The following is a 22276-nucleotide window of genomic DNA, read 5'->3' on the forward strand; positions in this document are numbered from 1 at the left end:
TTTTTTTTTCCCCCGGTACGCGGGCCTCTCACTGTTGTGGCCTCTCCCGTTGCGGAGCACAGGCTCCGGACGCACAGGCTCAGCGGCCATGGCTCACGGGCCCAGCCGCTCCGCGGCATGTGGGATCTTCCCAGACCGGGGCACGAACCCGCGTCCCCTGCATCGGCAGGCGGACTCTCAACCACTGCGCCACCAGGGAAGCCCCAATAAATATTTTTTTTTAAAAAGAAAAAAAGCAGAAATCAATGAAATTGAAAAAAATAACAATCATAAGTGAAACCTCTTTCGGTGATCTGCAACCCAATTTCAATGGGGTGGGTGGGTAGTTCCCACACCAACAATAAGCAATTCTTGGACACCAGCAGGGTGTCCTGCTCTCAGGCCTGCATCAGATTCCACATGTTAAGGGTTCAGTCCTACGAGACTGCCCCACACACATGGAAGGCCAGTCAAAAACACAGATTGCAATCTGTGCTTCCAATTAACTGGCTACAGATTAGAGGTTCCAATTTAGAATGTCAATCCCAAGTACAGGTGTTACCTGTACTTCTGACCAACTGGCTGTAAATCAGAGGTTCCCACAACCTAGTCCTCAGGTTTGATTAATTTGCTAGCGTGGCTCGCAGAACTCAGAGAAATATTTCACTTACTGATCACCAGTTTATTAAGAATGTAACTCAGGGAACAGCCAAATAGAAGAGCTGCATAGGGCAAGGTATGAGGAAAGGGCACAAAGCTTCTATGCCCTCTCAAAGTGCACCATATTGCCCAATCTCTATGTGTTCACCAACTCAGAAGCTCTCAGAACCCCATCCTTTGGAGTTTTTATGGAGGCTTTATTACACAGGCATGATTGATTAAATCATTGACCATTGGCAATTGATTCAATCTCCAATCCCTCTCCTCTCCCAAGAGAGGGACTGAAAGTTCCAGTCCTCTAATCCTCTTATCACATGGTTGTTCCGTAGGCAACCAGCCCCCACTCTTAGGTGCTTTTCAAAAGTCACCTCATTAACATAACAAAAGACACCTTTATCACACTCAACACTTAGGAAATTCCAAGAGTTCCAGAAGTGAGCCAAGAACTGTGCATCAAATATATATATATTTCTTATAAAACACAATATTGCAAAACCAAACACTAGATCTTTGAAAAGCTGATAAAACTGATAAATCTCTATTCAGAATAATCAAGAGAAAAAGGGAGGGGCTGGGAAGATGGCGGAAGAGTAAGACGCGGAGATCACCTTCCTCCCCACAAATACACCAGAAATACGTGTACACGTGGAACAAGTCCTACAGAACACCTACTGAATGCTGGCAGAAGACCTCAGACCTCCCAAAAGGCAAGAAACTCCCCACGTACCTGGGTAAGACAAAAGAAAAAAAAAAGAAAAAACAGAGACAGAAGAATAGGGATGGCATCTGCACCAGTGGGAGGGAGCTGTGAAGGAGGAAAATGTCTCCACACACTAGGAAGCCCCTTCGCGGGCGGAGACTGCGGGAGGCGGAGCGGGGAGCTTCGCAGCTGCGGAGGAGAGCGCAGCAACAGGGGTGCAGAGGGCAAAGCGGGGAGAGTCCCGCATAGAGGATCGGTGCCGACCGGCAGGCACCAGCGCGAGAGGCTTGTCTGCTCACCCGCCAGGGCGGGCGGGGCTGGGAGCTGAGGCTCGGTCTTCGGTCGGAGCGCAGGGAGAGGACTGGGGTTGGCGGCGTGAACACAGCCTGCAGGGGATTAGTGCGCCACGCCTAGCCGGGAGGGAGTCCGGAGAAAAGTCTGGACCTGCCGAAGAGGCAAGAGACTTTTTCTTACCTCTTTGTTTCCTGGTGCGCGAAGACAGGGGTTTAAGAGCGCTGCTTAAAGGAACTCCAGAGACGGGCGCGAGCCGCGGCTAAAAGCACGGACCCCAGAGACGGGCGGGAGACGCTAAGGCTGCTGCTGCCGCCACCAAGGGGCCTGTGTGCGAGCACAGGGCACTATCCACACCCCTCTGCCGGGGAGGCTGTGCAGCCCGCCACTGCCAGGTTCCCGGGATCCAGGGACAACTTCCCCAGGAGAACGCACGGCGGGCCTCAGGCTGGTGCAACGTCACGCTGGCCTCTGCCGCCGCAGGCCCGCCCCGCACGCCGTGCCCCTCCCTCCCCCCGGCCTGAGTGCGCCAAAGCCCCCAAATCAGCGGCTCCTTTAACCCCGTCCTGTCTGAGCGAAGAACAGACGCCTTCCGGCCCTACAGGCAGAGGCGGGGCCAAATCCAAAGCTGAGCCCCTGGGAGCTGTGAGAACAAAGAAGAGAAAGGAAAATCTCTCCCAGCTGCCTCAGAAACAGCGGATTAAAGCTCCACAATCAACTTGATATACCCTACATCTGTGGAATACATGAATAGACGAATCATCCCAAATTGAGGGGGTGGACTTCGAGAGCAAGATTTATGATTTTTTTCCCCTTTTCCTCTTTTTGTGAGTGTGTATGTCTACGCTTCTGTGTGAGATTTTGTCTGTATAGCTTTGCTTCCACCATTTGTCCTAGGGTTCTAACCGTCCGTTTTTTTTTTTAATTTATTTCTTAATAATTAATTTTAATAACTTTACTTTTCCTCCCTCCCTCCCTCCCTCCTTCCCTTCCTTCCCTCCTTTAGACAACGAATCATCCCAAATTGAGGAGGTGGACTTTGAGAGCAAGATTTATGATTTTTTCCCCTTTACCTCTTTTTGTGAGGGTGTATGTGTATGCTTCTGTGTAAGATTTTGTCTGTATAGCTTTGCTTCCACCATTTGTCCTAAGGTTCTATCCGTCCTTTTTTTCTAAATAATTTTTGAATTTAATAACTTTATTATACTTTATTCTATTTTACTGTATCTTCTTTCTTTTTTCCTTCCTTCCCTCCTTCCTTCCTTCCTCCCTCCCTCCCTCCCTCCTTTCTTTCCTTCTTTTCTTCTTTCTTTCTTTCTTCCTACTTCTACTAATCCTTTCTCTCTACTTTTTCTCCCTTTTATTCTGAGCCGTGTGGATGATAAGGCTCTTGGTGCTGCAGCCAGGAGTCAGTGCTGTGCCTCTGAGGTGGGAGAGCCAACTTCAGGGCACTGGTCAACAAGAGACCTCCCAGCTCCACATAATATCAAAGGGCGAAAATCTCCCAGAGATCTCCATCTCAACACCAGCACCCAGCTTCACTCAACGACCAGCAAGCTACAGTGCTGGACACCCTATGCCAAACAACTAGCAAAACAGGAACACAACCCCACCCATTAGCAGAGAGGCTGCCTAAAATCAGAATAAGTCCACAGACACCCAAAAACACACCACCAGACGTGGACCTGCCCACTAGACAGACAAGATCCAGCCTCATCCACCACAACACAGGCACTAGTCCCCTCCACCAGGAAGCCTACACAACCCACTGAAGCAACCTTAGCCACTGGGGACAAACATCAAAAACAACAGGAACTAAAAACCTGCAGCCTGCAAAAAGGAGACCCCAAACACAGTAAGATAAACAAAATTAGATGAGAGAAAAACACACAGCAGATGAAGGAGCAAGATAAAAATGCACCAGACCTAACAAATGAAGAGGAAATAGGCAGTCTACCTGAAAAAGAATTCAGAATAATGATAGTAAAGACGATCCAAAATCTTGGACATAGAATGGACAAAATGCAAGAAACATTGAACAAGGACCTAGAAGAACTAAAGATGAAACAAACAATGATGAACAACACAATAAATGAAATGAAAAAGACTCTAGATGGGATCAATAGCAGAATAACTGAGGCAGAAGAATGGATAAGTGACCTGGAAGATAAAATAGTGTAAATAACTACTGCAGAGCAGAATAAAGAAAAAAGAATGAAAAGAACTGAGGACAGTCTCAGAGACCTCTGGGACAACATTAAATGCACCAACATTCGAATTATAGGGGTTCCAGAAGAAGAAGAGAAAAAGAAAGGGACTGAGAAAATATCTGAAGAGATTATAGTTGAAAACTTCCCTAATATGGGAAAGGAAATAGTTAATCAAGTCCAGGAAGCACAGAGAGTCCCATACAGGATAAATACAAGGAGAAACACGCCAAGACACATATTAATCAAACTGTCAAAAATTAAATACAAAGAAAGCATATTAAAAGCAGCAAGGGAAAAACAACAAATAACACACAAGGGAATCCCCATAAGGTTAACAGCTGAGCTCTCCGCAGAAACTCTGCAAGCCAGAAGGGAGTGGCAGGACATACTGAAAATGATGAAGGAGAAAAAGCTGCAACCAAGATTACTCTATCCAGCAAGGATCTCATTCAGATTTGATGGAGAAATTAAAACCTTTACAGACAAGCAAAAGCTGAGAGAGTTCAGCACCACCAAACCAGCTTTACAACAAATGCTAAAGGAACTTCTCTAGGCGAGAAACACAAGAGAAGGAAAAGACCTATAATAACGAACCCAAAACAATTTAGAAAATGGGAATAGGAACATACATATCAATAATTACCTTAAATGTAAATGGACTAAATGCTCCCACCAAAAGACACAGATTGGCTGAATGGATACAAAAACAAGACCCATATATATGCTATCTACAAGAGACCCATTTCAGACCTAGAGTCACATACAGACTGAAAGTAAGGGGATGGAAAAAGATATTCCATGCAAATGGAAACCAGAAGAAAGCTGGAGTAGCAATCCTCATATCAGACAAAATAGACGTTAAAATAAAGACTATTAGACGAGACAAAGAAGGACACTACATAATGATCAAGGGATCGATCCAAGAAGAAGATATAACAATTGTAAATATTTATGTACCCAACATAGGAGCACCTCAATACATAAGGCAAATACTAACAGCCATAAAAGGGGAAATGGACAGTAACACATTCATAGTAGGGGACTTTAACACCCCACTTTCACCAATGGACAGATCATCCAAAATGAAAATAAATAAGGAAACACAAGGTTTAAATGATACATTAAACAAGATGGACTTATAGGACACTCCATCCAAAAACAACTTATAGGACACTCCATCCAAAAACAACAGAATACACATTTTTCTCAAGTGCTCATGGAACACTTTCCAGTATAGATCATATATTGGGTCACAAATCAAGCCTTGGTAAATTTAAGAATATTGAAATTGTATCAAGTATCTTTTCCGACCACAACGCCATGAGACTAGATATCAATTACAGGAAAAGATCTGTAAAAAATACAAACACATGGAGGCTAAACAATACACTACTTAATAAAGAAGTGATCACTGAAGAAATCAAAGAGGAAATCAAAAAATACCTAGAAACAAATGACAATGGAGACACAGCAACCCAAAACCTATGGGATGCAGCAAAAGCAGTTCTAAGAGGGAAGTTTATAGCAATACAAGCCCACCTTAAGAAGCAGGAAACATCTCGAATAAACAACCTAACCTTGCATCTAAAGCAATTAGAGAAAGAAGAACAAAAAAAACCCTTCCTTAGCAGAAGGAAACAAATCATAAAAATCAGATCAGAAATAAATGAAAAAGAAATGAAGGAAATGATAGCAAAGATAAATAAAACTAAAAGCTGGTTCTTTGAGAAGATAAACTAAATAGATAAACCATTAGCCAGACTCATCAAAAAAAAAAAAACAGGAGTAGACTCAAATCAATAGAATTAGAAATGAAAAAGGAGAAGTAACAACTGACACTGCAGAAATAAAAAAGATCATGAGAGATTACTGCAAGCAACTCTATGCCAATAAAATGGACAACCTGGAAGAAATGGACAAATTCTTAGAAATGCACAACCTGCCAAGAGTGAATCAGGAAGAAATAGAAAATATGAACAGACCAATCACAAGCACTGAAATTGAAACTGTGATTAAAAATCTTCCAACAAACAAAAGCCCAGGACCAGATGGCTTCACAGGCGAATTCTATCAAACATTTAGAGAAGAGCTAACACCTATCCTTCTCAAACTCTTCCAAAATATAGCAGAGGGAGGAACACTCCCAAATTCCTTCTATGAGGCCACCATCACCTTGATACCAAAACCAGACAAGGATGTCACAAAGAAAGAAAACTACAGGCCAATATCACTAATGAACATAGATGCAAAAACCCTCAACAAAATACTAGCAAACAGAATCCAACAACACATTAAAAGGATCATACATCATGATCAAGTGGGGTTTATTCCAGGAATGCAAGGATTCTTCAATATACGCAAATCTATCTATGTGATAAACCATATTAACAAATTGAAGGAGAAAAATCATATGATCATCTCATTAGATGCAGAGAAAGCTTTTGACAAAATTCAACACCGATTTATGATAAAAACCCTCCAGAAAGTAGGCATAGAGGGAACTTTCCTCAACATAATAAAGGCCATATGTGACAAGCCCACAGCCAACATCATCCTCAATGGTGAAAAACTGAAAGCATTTCCACTAAGGTCAGGAAGAAGACAAGGTTGCCCACTCTCACCACTCTTATTCAACATAGTTTTGGAAGTTTTAGCCACAGCAGTCAGAAAAGAAAGGGAAATAAAAGGAATCCAAATCGGAAAAGAAGTAAAGCTGTCACTGTTTGCAGATGACATGATACTATACATAGAGAATCCTAAAGATGCTACCAGAAAACTACTAGAGCTAATCAATGAATTTGGTAAAGTAGCAGGATACAAAATTAATGCACAGAAATCTCTGGCATTCCTATACACTAATGATGAAAAATCTGAAAGTGAAATCAAGAAAACACTCCCATTTACCATTGCAACAAAAAGAATAAAATATCTAGGAATAAACCTACCTAAGGAGACAAAAGACCTGTATGCAGAAAATTATAAGACACTGATGAAAGAAATTAAAGATGATACAAATAGATGGAGATATATACCAGGTTCTTGGATTGGAAGAATCAACATTGTGAAAATAACTCTACTACCCAAAGCAATCTATAGATTCAATGCAATCCCTATCAAACTGCCAATGGCATTTTTCACAGAACTAGAACAAAAAATTTCACAATTTGTGTGGAAACACAAAAGACCCCGAATAGCCAAAGCAATCTTGAGAACGATAAACGGAGCTGGAGGAATCAGGCTCCCTGACTTCAGACTATACTACAAAGCTACAGTAATCAAGACAGTATGGTACTGGCACAAAAACAGAAAGCTAGATCAATGGAATAGGATAGAAAGCCCAGAGATAAACCCACGCACATATGGTCACCTTATCTTTGATAAAGGAGGCAGGAATGTACAGTGGAGAAAGGACAGCTTCTTCAATAAGTGGTGCTGGGAAAACTGGACAGGTACATGTAAAAGTATGAGATTAGATCACTCCCTAACACAATACAGAAAAATAAGCTCAAAATGGATTAAAGACCTAAATGTAAGGCCAGAAACTATCCAACTCTTAGAGGAAAACAGAGGCACAACACTCTATGACATAAATCACAGCAAGACCCTTTTTGACCCACCTCCTAGAGAAATGGAAATAAAAACAAAAATAAACAAATGGGACCTAATGAAACTTCAAAGTCTTTGCACAGCAAAGGAAACCATAAACAAGACCAAAAGATAACCCTCAGAATGGGAGAAAATATTTGAAAATGAAGCAACTGACAAAGGATTAATTTCCAAAATTTACAAGCATCTCATGCAGCTCAATAACAAAACAACAAACAACCCAATCCAAAAATGGGCAGAAGACCTAAATAGACATTTCTCCAAAGAAGATATACAGACTGCCAACAAACACATGAAAGAATGCTCAACATCATTAATCATTAAGAGAAATGCAAATCAAAACTACAATGAGCTATCATCTCACACCAGTCAGAATGGCCATCATCAAAAAGTCTAGAAACAATAAATGCTGCAGAGGGTGTGGAGAAAAGGGGACACTCTTGCACTGCTGGTGGGAATGTGAATTGGTTCAGCCACTATGGAGAACAGTATGGAGGTTCCTTAAAAAACTACAAATAGAACTACCATATGACCCAGCAATCCCACTACTGGGCATATACCCTGAGAAAACCAAAATTCTAAAAGAGTCATGTACCAAAATGTTCACTGCAGCTCTATTTACAATAGCCCGGAGATGGAAACAACCTAAGTGCCCACCATCGGATGAATGGATAAAGAAGATGTGGCACATACATACAGTGGAATATTATTCAGCCATAAAAAGAAACGAAAGTGAGCTATTTGTAATGAAGTGGATAGACCTAGAGTCTGTCATACAGAGTGAAGTAAGTCAGAAAGAGAAAAACAAATACCGTATGCTAACACATATATATGGAATTTAAGAAAAAAAAAATGTCATGAAGAACCTAGGGGTAAGACAGGAATAAAGACACAGACCTACTGGAGAATGGACTTGAGGATATGGGGCAGGGGAAGGGTGAGCTGTGACAGGGTGAGAGAGAGGCATGGACATATATACACTAACAAACGTAAGGCAGATAGCTAGTGGGAAGCAGCCGCATGGCACAGGGGTATCAGCTCGGTACTTTGTGACCTCCTGGAGGGGTGGGATAGGGAGGGTGGGAGGGAGGGAATCGCAAGAGGGAAGAGATATGGGAACATATGTATATGTATAAGAGATTCACTTTGTTATAAAGCAGAAACACACCATTGTAAAGCAATTATCCCCCAATAAAGATGTTAAAAAAAAAAAAAGAAAGAAAAAGAAAGATGCTATGATGATCCATGTAAAAAAAAAAAAAAAAGTATGACACTTAATAAAAATGAAAAGACAAGACACAGATTAGCAGAAAATATTTGGAAAATATATATCTCATAAAAGACTAACTCATACAGAACACCTAAAGAAATTTTACAACTCACAATAATGAGAAATCAATCAAGCAAATAAAAAATGGGCAAAAGATCTGAATGAACATTTCACAAGAAAAGAAGGTGGGGGATTGATGGCAAATAAACATATTTTTTAAATGCACAACATCATTTCATCATTAGGAAAATTAAAATCAGTATGAGATACCACTTTATCAGAATAGTGAAAATTAAAAAGACTGACAATAATAAGCCCTTACAAAGATAAGGAACTATCATACATTGCTGATGGGAAGGCAGAATGACAGTCACCCTGAAAAAAGAGTTTCACAGTTTCTTATAAATTTCAACATAGCACTTACCATTAGAACCAGAAATTCCAATACTGGATATTTATTCAAGAGAAATGACAACTTACATCAACACAAAGACCTATATTTAAATATTTACAGCAGCATTATTCACTGTAGTGGTGGTTACTTACTTCATACATTTGTCAAACTCATTGAACTGTATACATTAAAAGGGTAAATTTTATTGTATGTAAATTATACCTCAAAAAAACCTAACCTGTAAAATAATCTCTTTCAAAAGTCATCCATTCCCTGACTCTATCCAGGTTTGTCTACATACATCTTAAACATACTCCCATAGCTCTCTTTGCAGCTATTCATTGATCATCAGTTTACCGGGTCTAAGAACCTTATCTGACTCATCTCTGGATCCTTAACACTAGGAACCATGCCTGCTAGAAAGCAGATGACCAATCAATGAACCTCAGTGATTCTGGCTATTAACCTAACATATCTTAGCCTTGCTTTCCTCTAAAAATTTGTAATTCTATTATATCTGATTTTCTAGTAGCCTGTTACTTGTTATACCTATTTCATAAGTGACTTTCTACAAGGATATTAAGTGTCTAGTTGGCTTAGAAAAATGTTTTCTCTTTCTCTTGTTCTCTGCGATACCAACATAACCAACTTTGTAAGAAGACACCTGAATGCTAACTCTCTGAAATTAGGGTAAGTTAGACATAAGCACAGCTGGGTATTTTAAGAAGACAACCACCTAAGGAATGTGTGAACTGAAAAGCATGATGAAGGCCATCTTCTCTGGCCAAAAAAAACCCCTCCCCTACAAGCCTATAGCCCTGCAACTCTAATGTTAAGAAGCCCCACCCCCACACAACATAAACAAGTGCTTAATATCATAATCTATACACAGAGAGCCAACTCCGGCATGTAGCAAGATAGAAAGAGTATGTGCCTCAGGGCAGGGCTGGTTAGCCAGGCTAAAGGCAACAAGCATTTGGTACTAAAAGAGAGGAGAAAGACCCTAAGCCACAAGTCATTACTTCATGAGTTTTAATTAAGACCGGCCCTAAAACAAAAGAAAAAAAATAAAAATAAAACAGAGTTTGTAGCAGGTTAGAATTTAGTTAAGCAAAATATTCATTGCATGCATTGTTCTGGTCACTCTAAAAGAACACAAAATATAGTATGCAAAATAAGGGAAGAGCTTTTTTGCTTTTTTTTTAATCTGAAAAAGAAAAATGTAGAATTGTTTCTCTAACAGAAACATACCAGAAAGTATATACTGAATAAATAGTAAAAAATATGAAGGATGTTTGTAGATATAACTAACATTTTAGGGTTACCTTTATCAGTAGTCCCACAGGTATCACAAAATAGAAATGGCATTTATTCCAATGTGGGCTGAGTGGTTACCAAGGACTACATGTATATACCAGTGTGGTACAGCAGAAAGAGAATGAATTTTTAAGTCAGGCCTAATTTAAATCCCAGCTCCACCTAGCAGTGTTATCTTGATAGTTTCTTAAATTCTCTGAGGCACAATTTTCCCATCAGGAAACTATGGGCAATAATATCAACTTTCACAAGGTCACTATAAATATTAACTGTAATTACTTATGTCTGGGAATGGCAAACAGGTTTCATTTCAGATGCAATTCTGATATATTTCTAGTTGCATCCTGGAACACTGTGTTAGAAAGGATTATGGAGCTACTTCTGAGCTCAGCTAGAAGAGTGCTATGATGAGTTAACTACATCAGTCATGGGGAATGGGTAGCAGTATATAAGCCAGGCATTTGTCATCCCTGTGCTCAATAAACAGAAGCTCTTCTTATTCTTGGAATAACCCCACTCTACTGGTCTTAAGAGAGGTGCTTATTTTCAACTTAATTTTCAGATTCTAGGGGAAACATCCAATAAGACAGAACAAGCAGAGTGCTATGAGAAAGCATATGCTTTTCTACCTGCCCCCCCCAAAAAATATCCTCTTCAATTATCAGCTGAAGATAAGCTGAAGGCAGTTCTTCATAAATTTTTTCAGTCATTTTTTAAACCTGGCAATGACTCAAATTTCTGTAAGTAAGTGAACAATCATAAAGGGTCTCTCTTTATAATAGGAAATGTAGAATCAGAAGATTCAACAGAAAAAGCTAGACTGTTCATTTAGAGAAGACAACTACTTGAAACTGCAGTCTAAAAATTACCTGCTGACCCAAATATTTCAGCCCATCCAAACAGACTTTCCATTCAATCAACAGCTGGTAGATGTCCTCCTTTCCACCCCAAATCTTCACCACGAAACAAGACACAGATGTATCGAGACGGTCCGGCATTATTCCAAAATCAAGACTCCGCCATGTTGGATTCTGTTGATGGAAATGAAAACATGCTTTAGGAAGACCCTAAATGTTTACGGTTTACAGTTATTACAGTTAGGTTGTACATCATTTTGTTCTTTAACCAAAAGAACTTATAAATATACTAAATTGCAAACTTAAGAAGACATTCCAATTAACATAAAGAGGGTGATATCGGTACTTTTTAATTTCTCTGCTTATTTATTATAGTCAATTATAGAAGGAGCATATATTCTAATCTCTCATTAACATGGCTTCCTATGGTAATTCATTTATTTATTCAACACAATACACAATTATTAAGAAGCAACTTATACACAATGCCCTCAAAAGTACCTCCAACTTGTTGCTGGATTCAAACCTTTCTTTAAATAATTACATTGTTTCATGAAAAGTGCAATATGCAAAAGGTTACAAAGTAGCACAGGAGGGAATAATAAACTTGGAAGGCACAGGGGAAAGACAGCACACAGGCTATGAAACTTGGCTTTTATAGGACAAACAGCAGTTCACCAGATTAAAATAAGGAATTGCAGGCAAAGGGAAAATAATATACAAGGGCTCAGAGGTGTGAAATAGCACAGTGTAGTCAGGGAACTAAGACAACTGCTGGAGCACACAACACAAGAGCGTCAGGATGCAGAGCTGGAGAGACCAACATGAGACTCCTTGCCAAGGAGGTGGAACTTCACTGTGTACAAGACGTGGGGCCACTGAAAGGTTTTAAGGTTAAGAATGGCATGGTCAACTCTATGCTCTGAAAGAACTTTGTTTTTCATTAAGAGGATTATCCAGATAGTTGAAACATTCTCTGAAAAGTGAAAAAGTTAAGGGGCTTTAATATTATCAATAGACGTGAACTACAATGCATCGATTACTTACTTTCATTTATTTCCCTTACGTTAAATGTTAGGGCTTTCATTGCTGAATGTAACTATAATCAATTTCATTAAATTATCAATTTTCATATTACACAAATCAGTAAATCAAAAGGTCCTAATATAAGGGTCACTAGTCTTTGCTTTGTGGCAGTTTTTCTTCCTGACCAAAGTGGGGACAGACTAGGGCAGTGTTTTTGTTTTAGGGGATATACTGATGTATGTGTTTTTGTGGGTTTGGCTGTTGACATTTCAGGAGTGGGAACATGACTTCCAGTTTCATGGCACTTACGTCTGATCTATCTTTTTCACTTGTATATTTTTATTGTCTGATTTCCTTGCATTAAAATAAAAGCTCTGATAGAAACATTGCCTGATTTGTTTACCACAAGATCCCCAAAGTTTGAAAAGTACCTGCTATGTGCTCAATAAATATTTGCTGCTGGTGGCGCAGTGGTTAAGAATCTGCCTGCTAATGCAGGGGATATGGGCTCGAGCCCTGGTCCGGGAAGATCCCACATGCCACAGAGCAACTAAGCCCATGCGCCACAACTACTGAGCCCGTGCTCTAGAGCCCATGAGCCACAACTACTGAGTCCGTGCTCTAGAGCCCATGAGCCACAACTACTGAGTCCACACGCCGCAACTACTGAAGCCCGCGCGCGTAGAGCCCATGCTCCGCAACAAGAGAAGCCACCGCAATGAGAAGCCTGTGCACCACAACAAAGAGTAGCCCCTGCTTGCCACAACTAGAGAAAGCCTGCGCGCAGCAACAAAGACCCAACACGGCCATAAATTAATTAATTAATTTAAAAATATATATTTGCTGAATGAGTGAAGGAATATCCAATTAACCAAAATGGATGTTTGAGGACACCAAAAGATTATTGATAAATAGCATGATAATAACACAATAAACACACTGTGCAATCAGCCTTATTCTGATTCCACACCATCCAAGAATTTCAACCTAAGATCAACAGAACTCCATTCTTACATGACCCCCAGTCTCTATCCCACCATAATTGTTTTAGCAACCCTTCTAGATAGGGGTAGAGTTTCATTTAAAAATGAAGATAAACATTAAGGTCTAGGAATAACCAGGCAAACCTGTACTACAAGAAACGCTAAAGGAAGTTCTTCAGGCTGAAGAGAAATGACACCAGATAGAAACCTGGATCTTTAAGAAGGAATAAAAAGCACTGGCAATGGTAAACATGGAGTAAATATAAAAGACCATGTATTTTTCTTATTTTATTTATATCATATATGTCTGTTTAAAGCAAAAGCTATAACTGTATAAAGGGTTTTATAACATATATATAGGTTCACAAATATGAAAGTAATAGCACAAATGAGACAAGGGGGCCAACTGGAACGATACTGTTGCCAGGTTCTCCTGTTTTACATGAAGTAGTTAAGCGTACATATAGTAATCCCTAAAGCAAAGATTAAAAAAAATCAATGCAAAGAAGTACAGCTGAAAAGGCAAGGCAAGAATGTAAACTAGAATACGAAAAAAAAATACATACTGCATGATGATTCCATTTATATGAGGTTCTAAAAGAGGCAAAACAAATCTGTGGTGAAAAATGATTTCCTTTTGTGGGGGGAGGGCTTGGGCACAAGGGAACTTTCTGGAATGATAGGAAATGTACATATCTTGACAGGTATGTATGCACTTATCAAAGCTCAGCAAATGACATAGTTAAAATCTGTGCATTTCATTGTATATGGCTTTTACTTCAGGGAAAAAAAAACTAAACACTGAACTCTAATGTATAGGTCTGCTTCTTATAGTGGTAAGGATTAGTAATTCTAAAGCCACTTTCTGTATATTCTAAGCATGAGTAAAGATGTTGACGACAGTGGAAGCCAGGTTTTTCACTGTTGGAGAATGGAGTTACAAATGAACTGAGTTCAGTTGGATTGAAAATGGAGATGTTGGTATGAATGCATGGTTTTTAAAAGATAGATCGATACACAGACAGACAGAGCAAAAGATATAGGGTGTGTGTGTGTGTGTGTGTGTGTGTGTGTGTGTGTGTGTGTGTGTGTGTATTTCCTAGCTCAGTCCCTTAAAAAGTCTAGAAGTAATGAGCACACTAGTAACAATGAGCGTGCTCAGATCTTGCTGTCTATTTAGCATTCTCACTAAAAGGAACCGAGGGTTCCTTCGGGAGAAAACTGATTCCAGGGCTGTGGCAGGAAGAGTACAAGATGAGTCTGGAACATCTCGTGCCAGAATGGAAGTAAGTACTCAAAGAATGATGTGGACATATCAAAAGGAAAGAGGAATCAATTCACAGGGCTTTCACTAACCCAATGTGGGATAACTTAAGCAACAAAATAAATAATGACAGTAATGGATTATAACCCATTGAATAAAAATAAGAATCTTTGAATTCATAATGATATAGATTAATAATTAATTAATCATTAATTAAATGGGAAATAAAGACAGAATGCCAATTAATAAATATAAAAGTCTGAAAGATGGGAATGAGAAAATTGCCAATGGATGCTAAAACTGGTAAACGAACAGTTGATAAGAAGCAGGATATATAAAGTCTCAAAGTTTCTCCCTAACAAATCACTTATTAATTATAAATGGAAAAATTGTAACTTCACAGTGGAGAAACCTGACAGGCACTACCTTAATCAACTGACAACAGTTAACATCAATATTGGGACAAACCAACAACAGGCGCCTTCTAAACCAAAGCACTGAAAAGAATACAGTATTACAGCTATAGTTTTCCTGCCGAAAATGCATACCTGAATCTAATCACGAGGAAACATCAGTCAATCAAATTGAAAGACAGTCTATGAAATAACTGGTCTGTATGGTTTTAAATGCTGAAGTCAAAAGCACCCCAAAAAAGGCTAAAGAACCGTCCAGACTGAAGAATAAAGCAACATGACAACTAAAGACAGAGTGATTCTGAATTGAGTCCTGGAGAGTTGACAGTATCTGAATAAGGACTAGGAATTCATTGGTGGAAAGGAAAATTGGTACAACCAGTTGGAAAACAGTATGGAGGTAACTCAAAAAAATTTAAAATAAAACTACCATATGATCTAGTTAACCCTCTTCTGGGTGGATATCCAAAGGAAATGAAACAGTGTCTTAGAGATAGAAGCACTCCCATGTTCATTATTCATAATAGTCAAGATATAGACACAACCTAAGTATCCATCAACAGACGACTGAATAAAGAAAACGTAGCATATATATGTATGGAATATTATTCAGCCTTAAAAAAGGAAATCCTGCCATTTGCAACAGCATGGATGAACCTGAAGCATAGTATGGTAAGTGAAGTACGTCAGAAAAAGAAAGTCAAATACTGCATAATATCACTTACATGTGGAATCTTTTAAAAAAGTCAAACTCATAGAAACAGGGTGTGTAATGGTGGTTGCCAGGGGTTGAAGTTGGGAGAAACAGGGAGATGTTGCCCAAAACATACAAAGTTGCAGTTTTGCAAAATGAAATCATTCTGGAAATCTAATGACAACATGGTGACTATAGTTAATAATACCGCATTGTATACTTGAAATTTCCTAAGAGAGTAATGTTTTCTCATTACCAAAAACAAACAAACAAAAAACAGTAACTACATGAGGTGATAGGTATGTTAATTAGCTTAATTTTGGTTAATCATTTTATAATATATATGTATACCACAACATCACATTGTACACCTTAATATATACAATTTTTGTCAACTATACCTCAATTAAGCTGGGGGTGGAGGATGAAGGACTGTGGTTAATAACTGTATTGTGTCAATGTTACACTTCCCTGATTTTAATCATTTTAATGTGATTATGTAAGAGACTGTCCTTGTTTGTAGGAAATATACACTGAAATATTTGATAATAGCAAATCTTTCTTTGAAGGTAGTCTTAATTATTTTAAGAATCCAAAGTTATTCTTAGAAAAATTTATTGAAAAATACAGGCAATAAGGAAAGATAATATTTTGGGTAAAACATGATGGGTAACTATGAAACAGCAAGACTAGATTTAACACATGGCCCAAGGAATGAATGGAAGGGAAACATCCATTTCTGATAATGGCAGGCTAGATAATCATCCCACTGAAAACAATTAAAAATGCTGGCTAAAATATTTTTAAAATAATAATAACCACCATCATCACCAAAGATTTTCCAAGCCAAAAAGGAAAGCTAGAACCCAAAGTGTAAATCTAGAGGGTTTTTCTCTTAAAGGCATTTGCCGACCTATATAAACTTGACGTTTTGGTTTTGGTAGTCTTAAAGGGAGACAAGAACATAATTCAAAGCCCAGACCCAGGCCGTACTCATGTCTACAAGAAGTCCCTCTCCACATTGAACTGGGATCACAAAAATGCTATATACTCGCAGAGCATGAGTGAAACAACAGGGTAGAGGAGAATTCAACAAACCAACTGCACAAATCCTTAGATAATCAAAAACAGGAAGCATGAAAAAAGGACTACATAAACTATTAAATTAGATTGAATACATCCCATAAACTTATTTTTAAAAACGTCAAATCCTTGCACAGAATTCGTTTATTCTTAATTGGCATTAATTGGCATGTTTCTCCAGAACAGACACTTCATAAAAATAAAAATATGAATTAAAAAAAAAGAATATGTAGGGACTTCCCTGGCAGTCCAGTGGTTAAGACTCTGTGCTTCCACTGCAGGGGGCACGGGTTCAATCCCTGGTCAAGGAAACTAAGACCTCGCATGCTGCACAGCGTGGCCAAAACTTTTTTTAAAAAAAGAGTATCTCGATGGCCAATAAACACTGGAAAAGGTGATCAATTAGAATAGTATATGAAGAAATGTAAATTAAAATAATAATCCAATACCACTATCCCACCAGAATGGCTAAAATTTTCAAAACAGATAATATCAAGTTTGGACAAGAATGTGGAGCAACTAAAAATCTCACACTGCTGATAGGGATGTAACTGGCACAAACAATTTGAAAAACTATTTAGCAGTATCTACTAAAGCTGAAAATAACCTGTGACCCGGCACTTAATTCCACTCCTAAAGATATACCTAACAGAAATACATACACATATGTATTAATGGACATGTACACATAGAATTAATGAATAATGTGTATGAATCTCACAAATATGCTAAGCAAAAAAGCATATGCCATACAAAAGTTCAATAACAAGCAGAACTAATCTATGGTCAAGATAGTGGTGCTCTTTGGGAGGAGGTAGTAACTAGAGGGAGAACACAAGACAATGTTCTGCTTCTTGATCTGGTTAAATGATCCGTTCCCTTTGAAAAGTCATCAGGCTATTATTTGTGCCCTTTACTGTAATATGTGCTATATCTCAATACAAAGTAATAAAACAAAAAAATTTTAAGACCCAATAATGGAAAAAATACAGCATCTTACAAAGAGACACCTACAGAAGTAAAACAAATAAAGATATCTCTTCACGATGTCATTTCAGGTGCTAAAGCCTAAAGAGCAGGAGTTGGAAGATTACAACCACCTGAAAAGACAGCCACTTACTACCCTATGTGTAAGATCACCTCTCAACAAAAGTATCAATATATGTGCTCTAAAATATGAATGAGTATAATATCAACTTCTCAGCAGAAAAAGCATGAAATAACCACCCCTTTCCAAAGTGAAAAAAAAGAAAGACCTGGTGAATATATCTGAAGGGCCATATTGCATAAGCGGTGGGATGATTTGGGGGGCAGTTATTATATTAATTATTCTTAAATACTTCATTCTAAAACTAATCAAAAGCCTTTGGAAGGGAAGTAGTCTTTTGAAGTTGTTTCTTGTGGTTGAATAGATGGCCTGGGTTTCTGTTCTAAACCAATACAACGTTAATACAGTAGAGCCTATTGTCAATCCTCTCATTACAATGACCTTCCTTTATGCTTTTATAAAATAGCTGCCAGACAATGAGCAATCATTCCTGAGCTGGTCCTTTCAGATACAGATACAGTCTGCCACACATTCAAAGACTCTACTGCCCGATAATGTTATTATAAAAATCCATGGGACCTCCCTGGTGGCACAGTGGTTAAGAATCCGCCTGCCAATGCAGGGTACACGGGTTCGAGCCCTGGTCCGGGAAGATCCCACATGCCATGGAGCAACTAAGCCCATGCGCCACAACTACTGAGCCTGTGCTCTAGAGCCCGCAAGCCACAACTACTGAGCCCACGTGCCACAACTACTGAAGCCCGTGCGCCTAGAGCCCGTGCTCCACATCAAGAGAAGCCACCACAATGAGAAGCCTGCGCACCGCAACTAGAAAAAGCCTGCACACAGCAACGAAGACCCAACACAGCCAAAAATTAAATAAATAAATAAAATTTTAGAATAATAATAATAAAAAAATTTTTTTAAGCCAGATGATTTTTATTTATATTTAACCTATACATATCAGCCCATTTTCTAGATAGAACAAATTATTCAAGTATACTAACATAATTTAGGGACCTATATCTTATTCACTGAAAGTACAGTGGCAGAATATTAGGATACTCATAGCTTTGAAAAGTTTACCTCCAGGAGAATCTAAAATTATTATTTATTACCTGGGCAATTTCTCTAAAACACTGCTCAATTGATACTTCTTATTTATTAAAGAAACACACATATATAGAAAAATTTCAAAACACAAACAAATTATCACTATTTTTATCACTCAATAGCAAATGCATAGTCACAAGAAACATGACTAAGAATTCATAAAAGCAGTTCCAATTTTCCCAAAACATACAAGATAACTCTCAGGAATTGCATACTAAATTTATAAGTAGTAGTTATTCCTCAGCCCAATAAACTCTCTTCCCCCTCTCTCATTCACCTTTATTCATCCTTCATGTCTCAACTTAGAAATTGCTTACTGTTAGAAACCTTTCCTAATCACCCTCCTCAAACTGAGATAAATGATACTCCTACATGTTTCCATAGAATCCTGTTCTTCCCTGGTCCTATAATTGCATGTGTCAATTATCTTAGACTCTCTCCAAATTATGTAATTGACCAGACAGAGGTTAGAAAATGATGATGAAGTTTAACACAAGGTAAGATAAGATGGCATAGCAAGAGGAGGAGGAGCCAACTCCCTCTCCCTCCCTCCCTCTCTCTCTCTCTCTCTCTCTCTCTCACACACACACACACACACACACACACACACAGATGAAATGTTAATTCATTCAGTCACAATTCAACTAGAACATATACTTGTTTGAGAATCCCTCAGGCCAGTAACTCATAAAAAGTATTTATATTGTTCACTTTTTTCCCAAAGATTTAAAAATACCTCAGGCAGTCACAAGTCCAACAGAAGTTTTGGTTCTGATAACTCTGTCACATGCTTTCCCTAAAAATACATGCTCTCCAACCCCCAGGCCATAGACTGGTACCGGTCCGTGGCCTGTTAGGAACCAGGCCACATAGCAGGAGATGAGCAGCGGGCAAGCAAGTGAAGCTTCATCTGTATTTACAGCCGCTCCCCATCGCTCGCACTACTGCCTGAGCCCCGCCTCCTGTCAGATCAGCAGCGGCATTAGATCCTCATGGAAACGCAAACCCTACTGTGAACTGCGCATGCGAGGGACCTAGGCTACGCGCTCCTTATGAGAATCTAATGCCTGATGATCTGAGGTGGAGCTGAGGCGGTGATGCTAGCGCTGGGGAGCGGCTGCAGATACAGATTATCATTAGCAGAGAGGACTGACTGCACAGAGACCATGATAAACCAACTGCCTGCAGACTCATATCAAAACCCTGTCGGTGAGTGGCAAATGACAATTAAGCTGCATCTTATGGAGTAGACTGGACATAAGCAACACACATAAGCAACATTCGGGTGTCACTGTCTCCCATCACCCCCGGATGGGACCATCTAGTTGCAGGAAGACAAGCTTAGGGCTCCCACTGATTCTGCATTATTGTGACTTGTATAATTATTTCATTATATATTACAATGTAATAATAATAGAAATAAGGTGCACAATAAAGGTAATGCGCTTGAACCATCCCAACACCATCCCTCCACCCCTCCACCCCCACCCCCACCGCCCAGTCCGTGGAAAAACTATCGTCCAAGAAACTGGTCTCTGGTGCCAAAAAGGTTGGGGACCGCTGCTCTAGAACTCTGTTTATTCACTTATAAGGCCCATCACTGATGTAATGGAGGCTGCACAGTGCTGTGAAAGAGCAGAGCTCTCGAGCTCTCGAACATCGGTTCTACCAGTCACCACCAGCTTTGCGACCTAGAGTAAATTCCTCAACCTCTCTGAACCCTGCTTTCCTTAACTATAAAACAGGAATATCTCCTACCTTGCAGCATTGCTATCAGGATGAGAAACAACAAATACAATGCATCCAATAAACTACCTGAATCACAAGTGAATAGTTAATTGTTTATTAAAGAAACACACATACAGAGATATTTCAAAACACATACGAACTAGCTATCACTCTTCTTCCTCCCACCACGAGATTTTTAATTTTCTAATAAAAGTAAAAACTCCTTTCTTGTAAAAACAAAACAAAACAAAACTAATAACTAACTTTATAATTGTTAAAGATGGTGCATGTGTGTTCATTACACAATTCACCTCTACTTTTGTGTATGTACAAAATCCAATTGAGAGAATTTAGTTACTTCCATTCTTATTGCTTCAATTACTTTAGTTTAAATTAACCAATGGCCCTTCGATAATATTAAGGATCTAACTTCCCCCAGAACCAAAACAAAAAAGAAAAAAAAAGTTCCCAAAAGTTAACAAATGGTTTGGAGGGTATGGTTAGCTGAAGCCAGAGATTAAAAAGTCAAATTATACATTCACCATTAATCGTTCTACGCTAAATATATCTGGGAAGAAATCAGGACTCTGACATATAATTTGGAGTCACATCTCCACCATCCAGCCTATCAACGGTGGATTATTCCAGTTACTGCAGTAGATACTTACTGGATACTTACTGGACTTCACTGTGCTAGGGACATTGGAAAATAGAAAAATAAGTAAATTGGGGGTCCCTGTCCACTAGATGCTTCCAATTTTGTGTTACCTCCCATAATCTCATCCTCATGCCACTCACCCCTTGACTATCACCTGCTGTCTCCCCAGGTCATTTCCTCTGCTGCCCTGATCCTCAATTCCCTTACCCCTGTCTCTGTCATGCTTGCTGAGCACAATCTCAAACCACTCACTCCACTCCAGCCATACTAACTTCTTAGCCATTCCTTAAAAACTTCAAGTACACTCCTACCTTCATACTTTCCTGATTCTTGGCCTGAAACAGTCTTCCCCACTTAGATACACAGTATGTTCCCTCACTTTTTTCAGGTGTCTGCTCAGATGAGATCTTCTATGTGACTGCCATAGAAATTCAGCAACCACCCCTGCCAGATACTCCATTATACTGCTTTATTTTACTCCATTATATTTATTACCATCTAACGTATTCCAATTTAGCATCAATTCCAACAAGCATTTTTCTTCCACTGTAAGATAAATTCTGACTTTAGAAATGTTAAAATGAATAAGGTCCTACACTCTTTGACCACCAGGTGGCAGTCATCAGGTGTCACTGTCTCTAAATGCACAACCTTAAAAATAGTTGTTCTTAGTATCAGTTCTTTCGAGCTAGGCCCACTGTTGGCACTACCTGTGCTCAGTCTGCCATTTAAAATGTATCTCTGCACTACAGTGTGCTCAGTCTGACATTTAAAATGTATCTCTTGATTTAAATTGAAACCAAAAATCCTATATAGGGAATTCCCTGGTGGTCCGGTAGTTAGGACTCTACACTTTCACTGCCGAGGGCGCAGGTTCAATCCCTGGTGGGGGAACTAAGATCCCACAAGCTGGGCGGTGAAGACAGCTTGATGAAGAGGAAAGAGTAGTAGAGACCTGAAGATGGAAGGTCTGGACCTGGGG

At 39.2% G+C, this 22276-nt stretch overlaps 1 protein-coding gene across 1 annotated transcript in view; it reads right to left on the bottom strand.

The window, feature by feature from the left end:
- Positions 1–22276, bottom strand: part of UVRAG (UV radiation resistance associated) — a 324547-nt gene that overhangs the window by 263552 nt on the left and 38719 nt on the right. The window contains exon 4 of the mRNA XM_065881900.1: positions 11297–11458. Coding sequence (XP_065737972.1) covers positions 11297–11458 — 162 coding nt within the window. The remainder of the gene's footprint in view (positions 1–11296; positions 11459–22276) is intronic.

The sequence above is a fragment of the Phocoena phocoena genome, chromosome 8, assembly GCF_963924675.1.
Source record: "Phocoena phocoena chromosome 8, mPhoPho1.1, whole genome shotgun sequence".
Taxonomy (NCBI): Eukaryota; Metazoa; Chordata; class Mammalia; order Artiodactyla; family Phocoenidae; genus Phocoena; species Phocoena phocoena.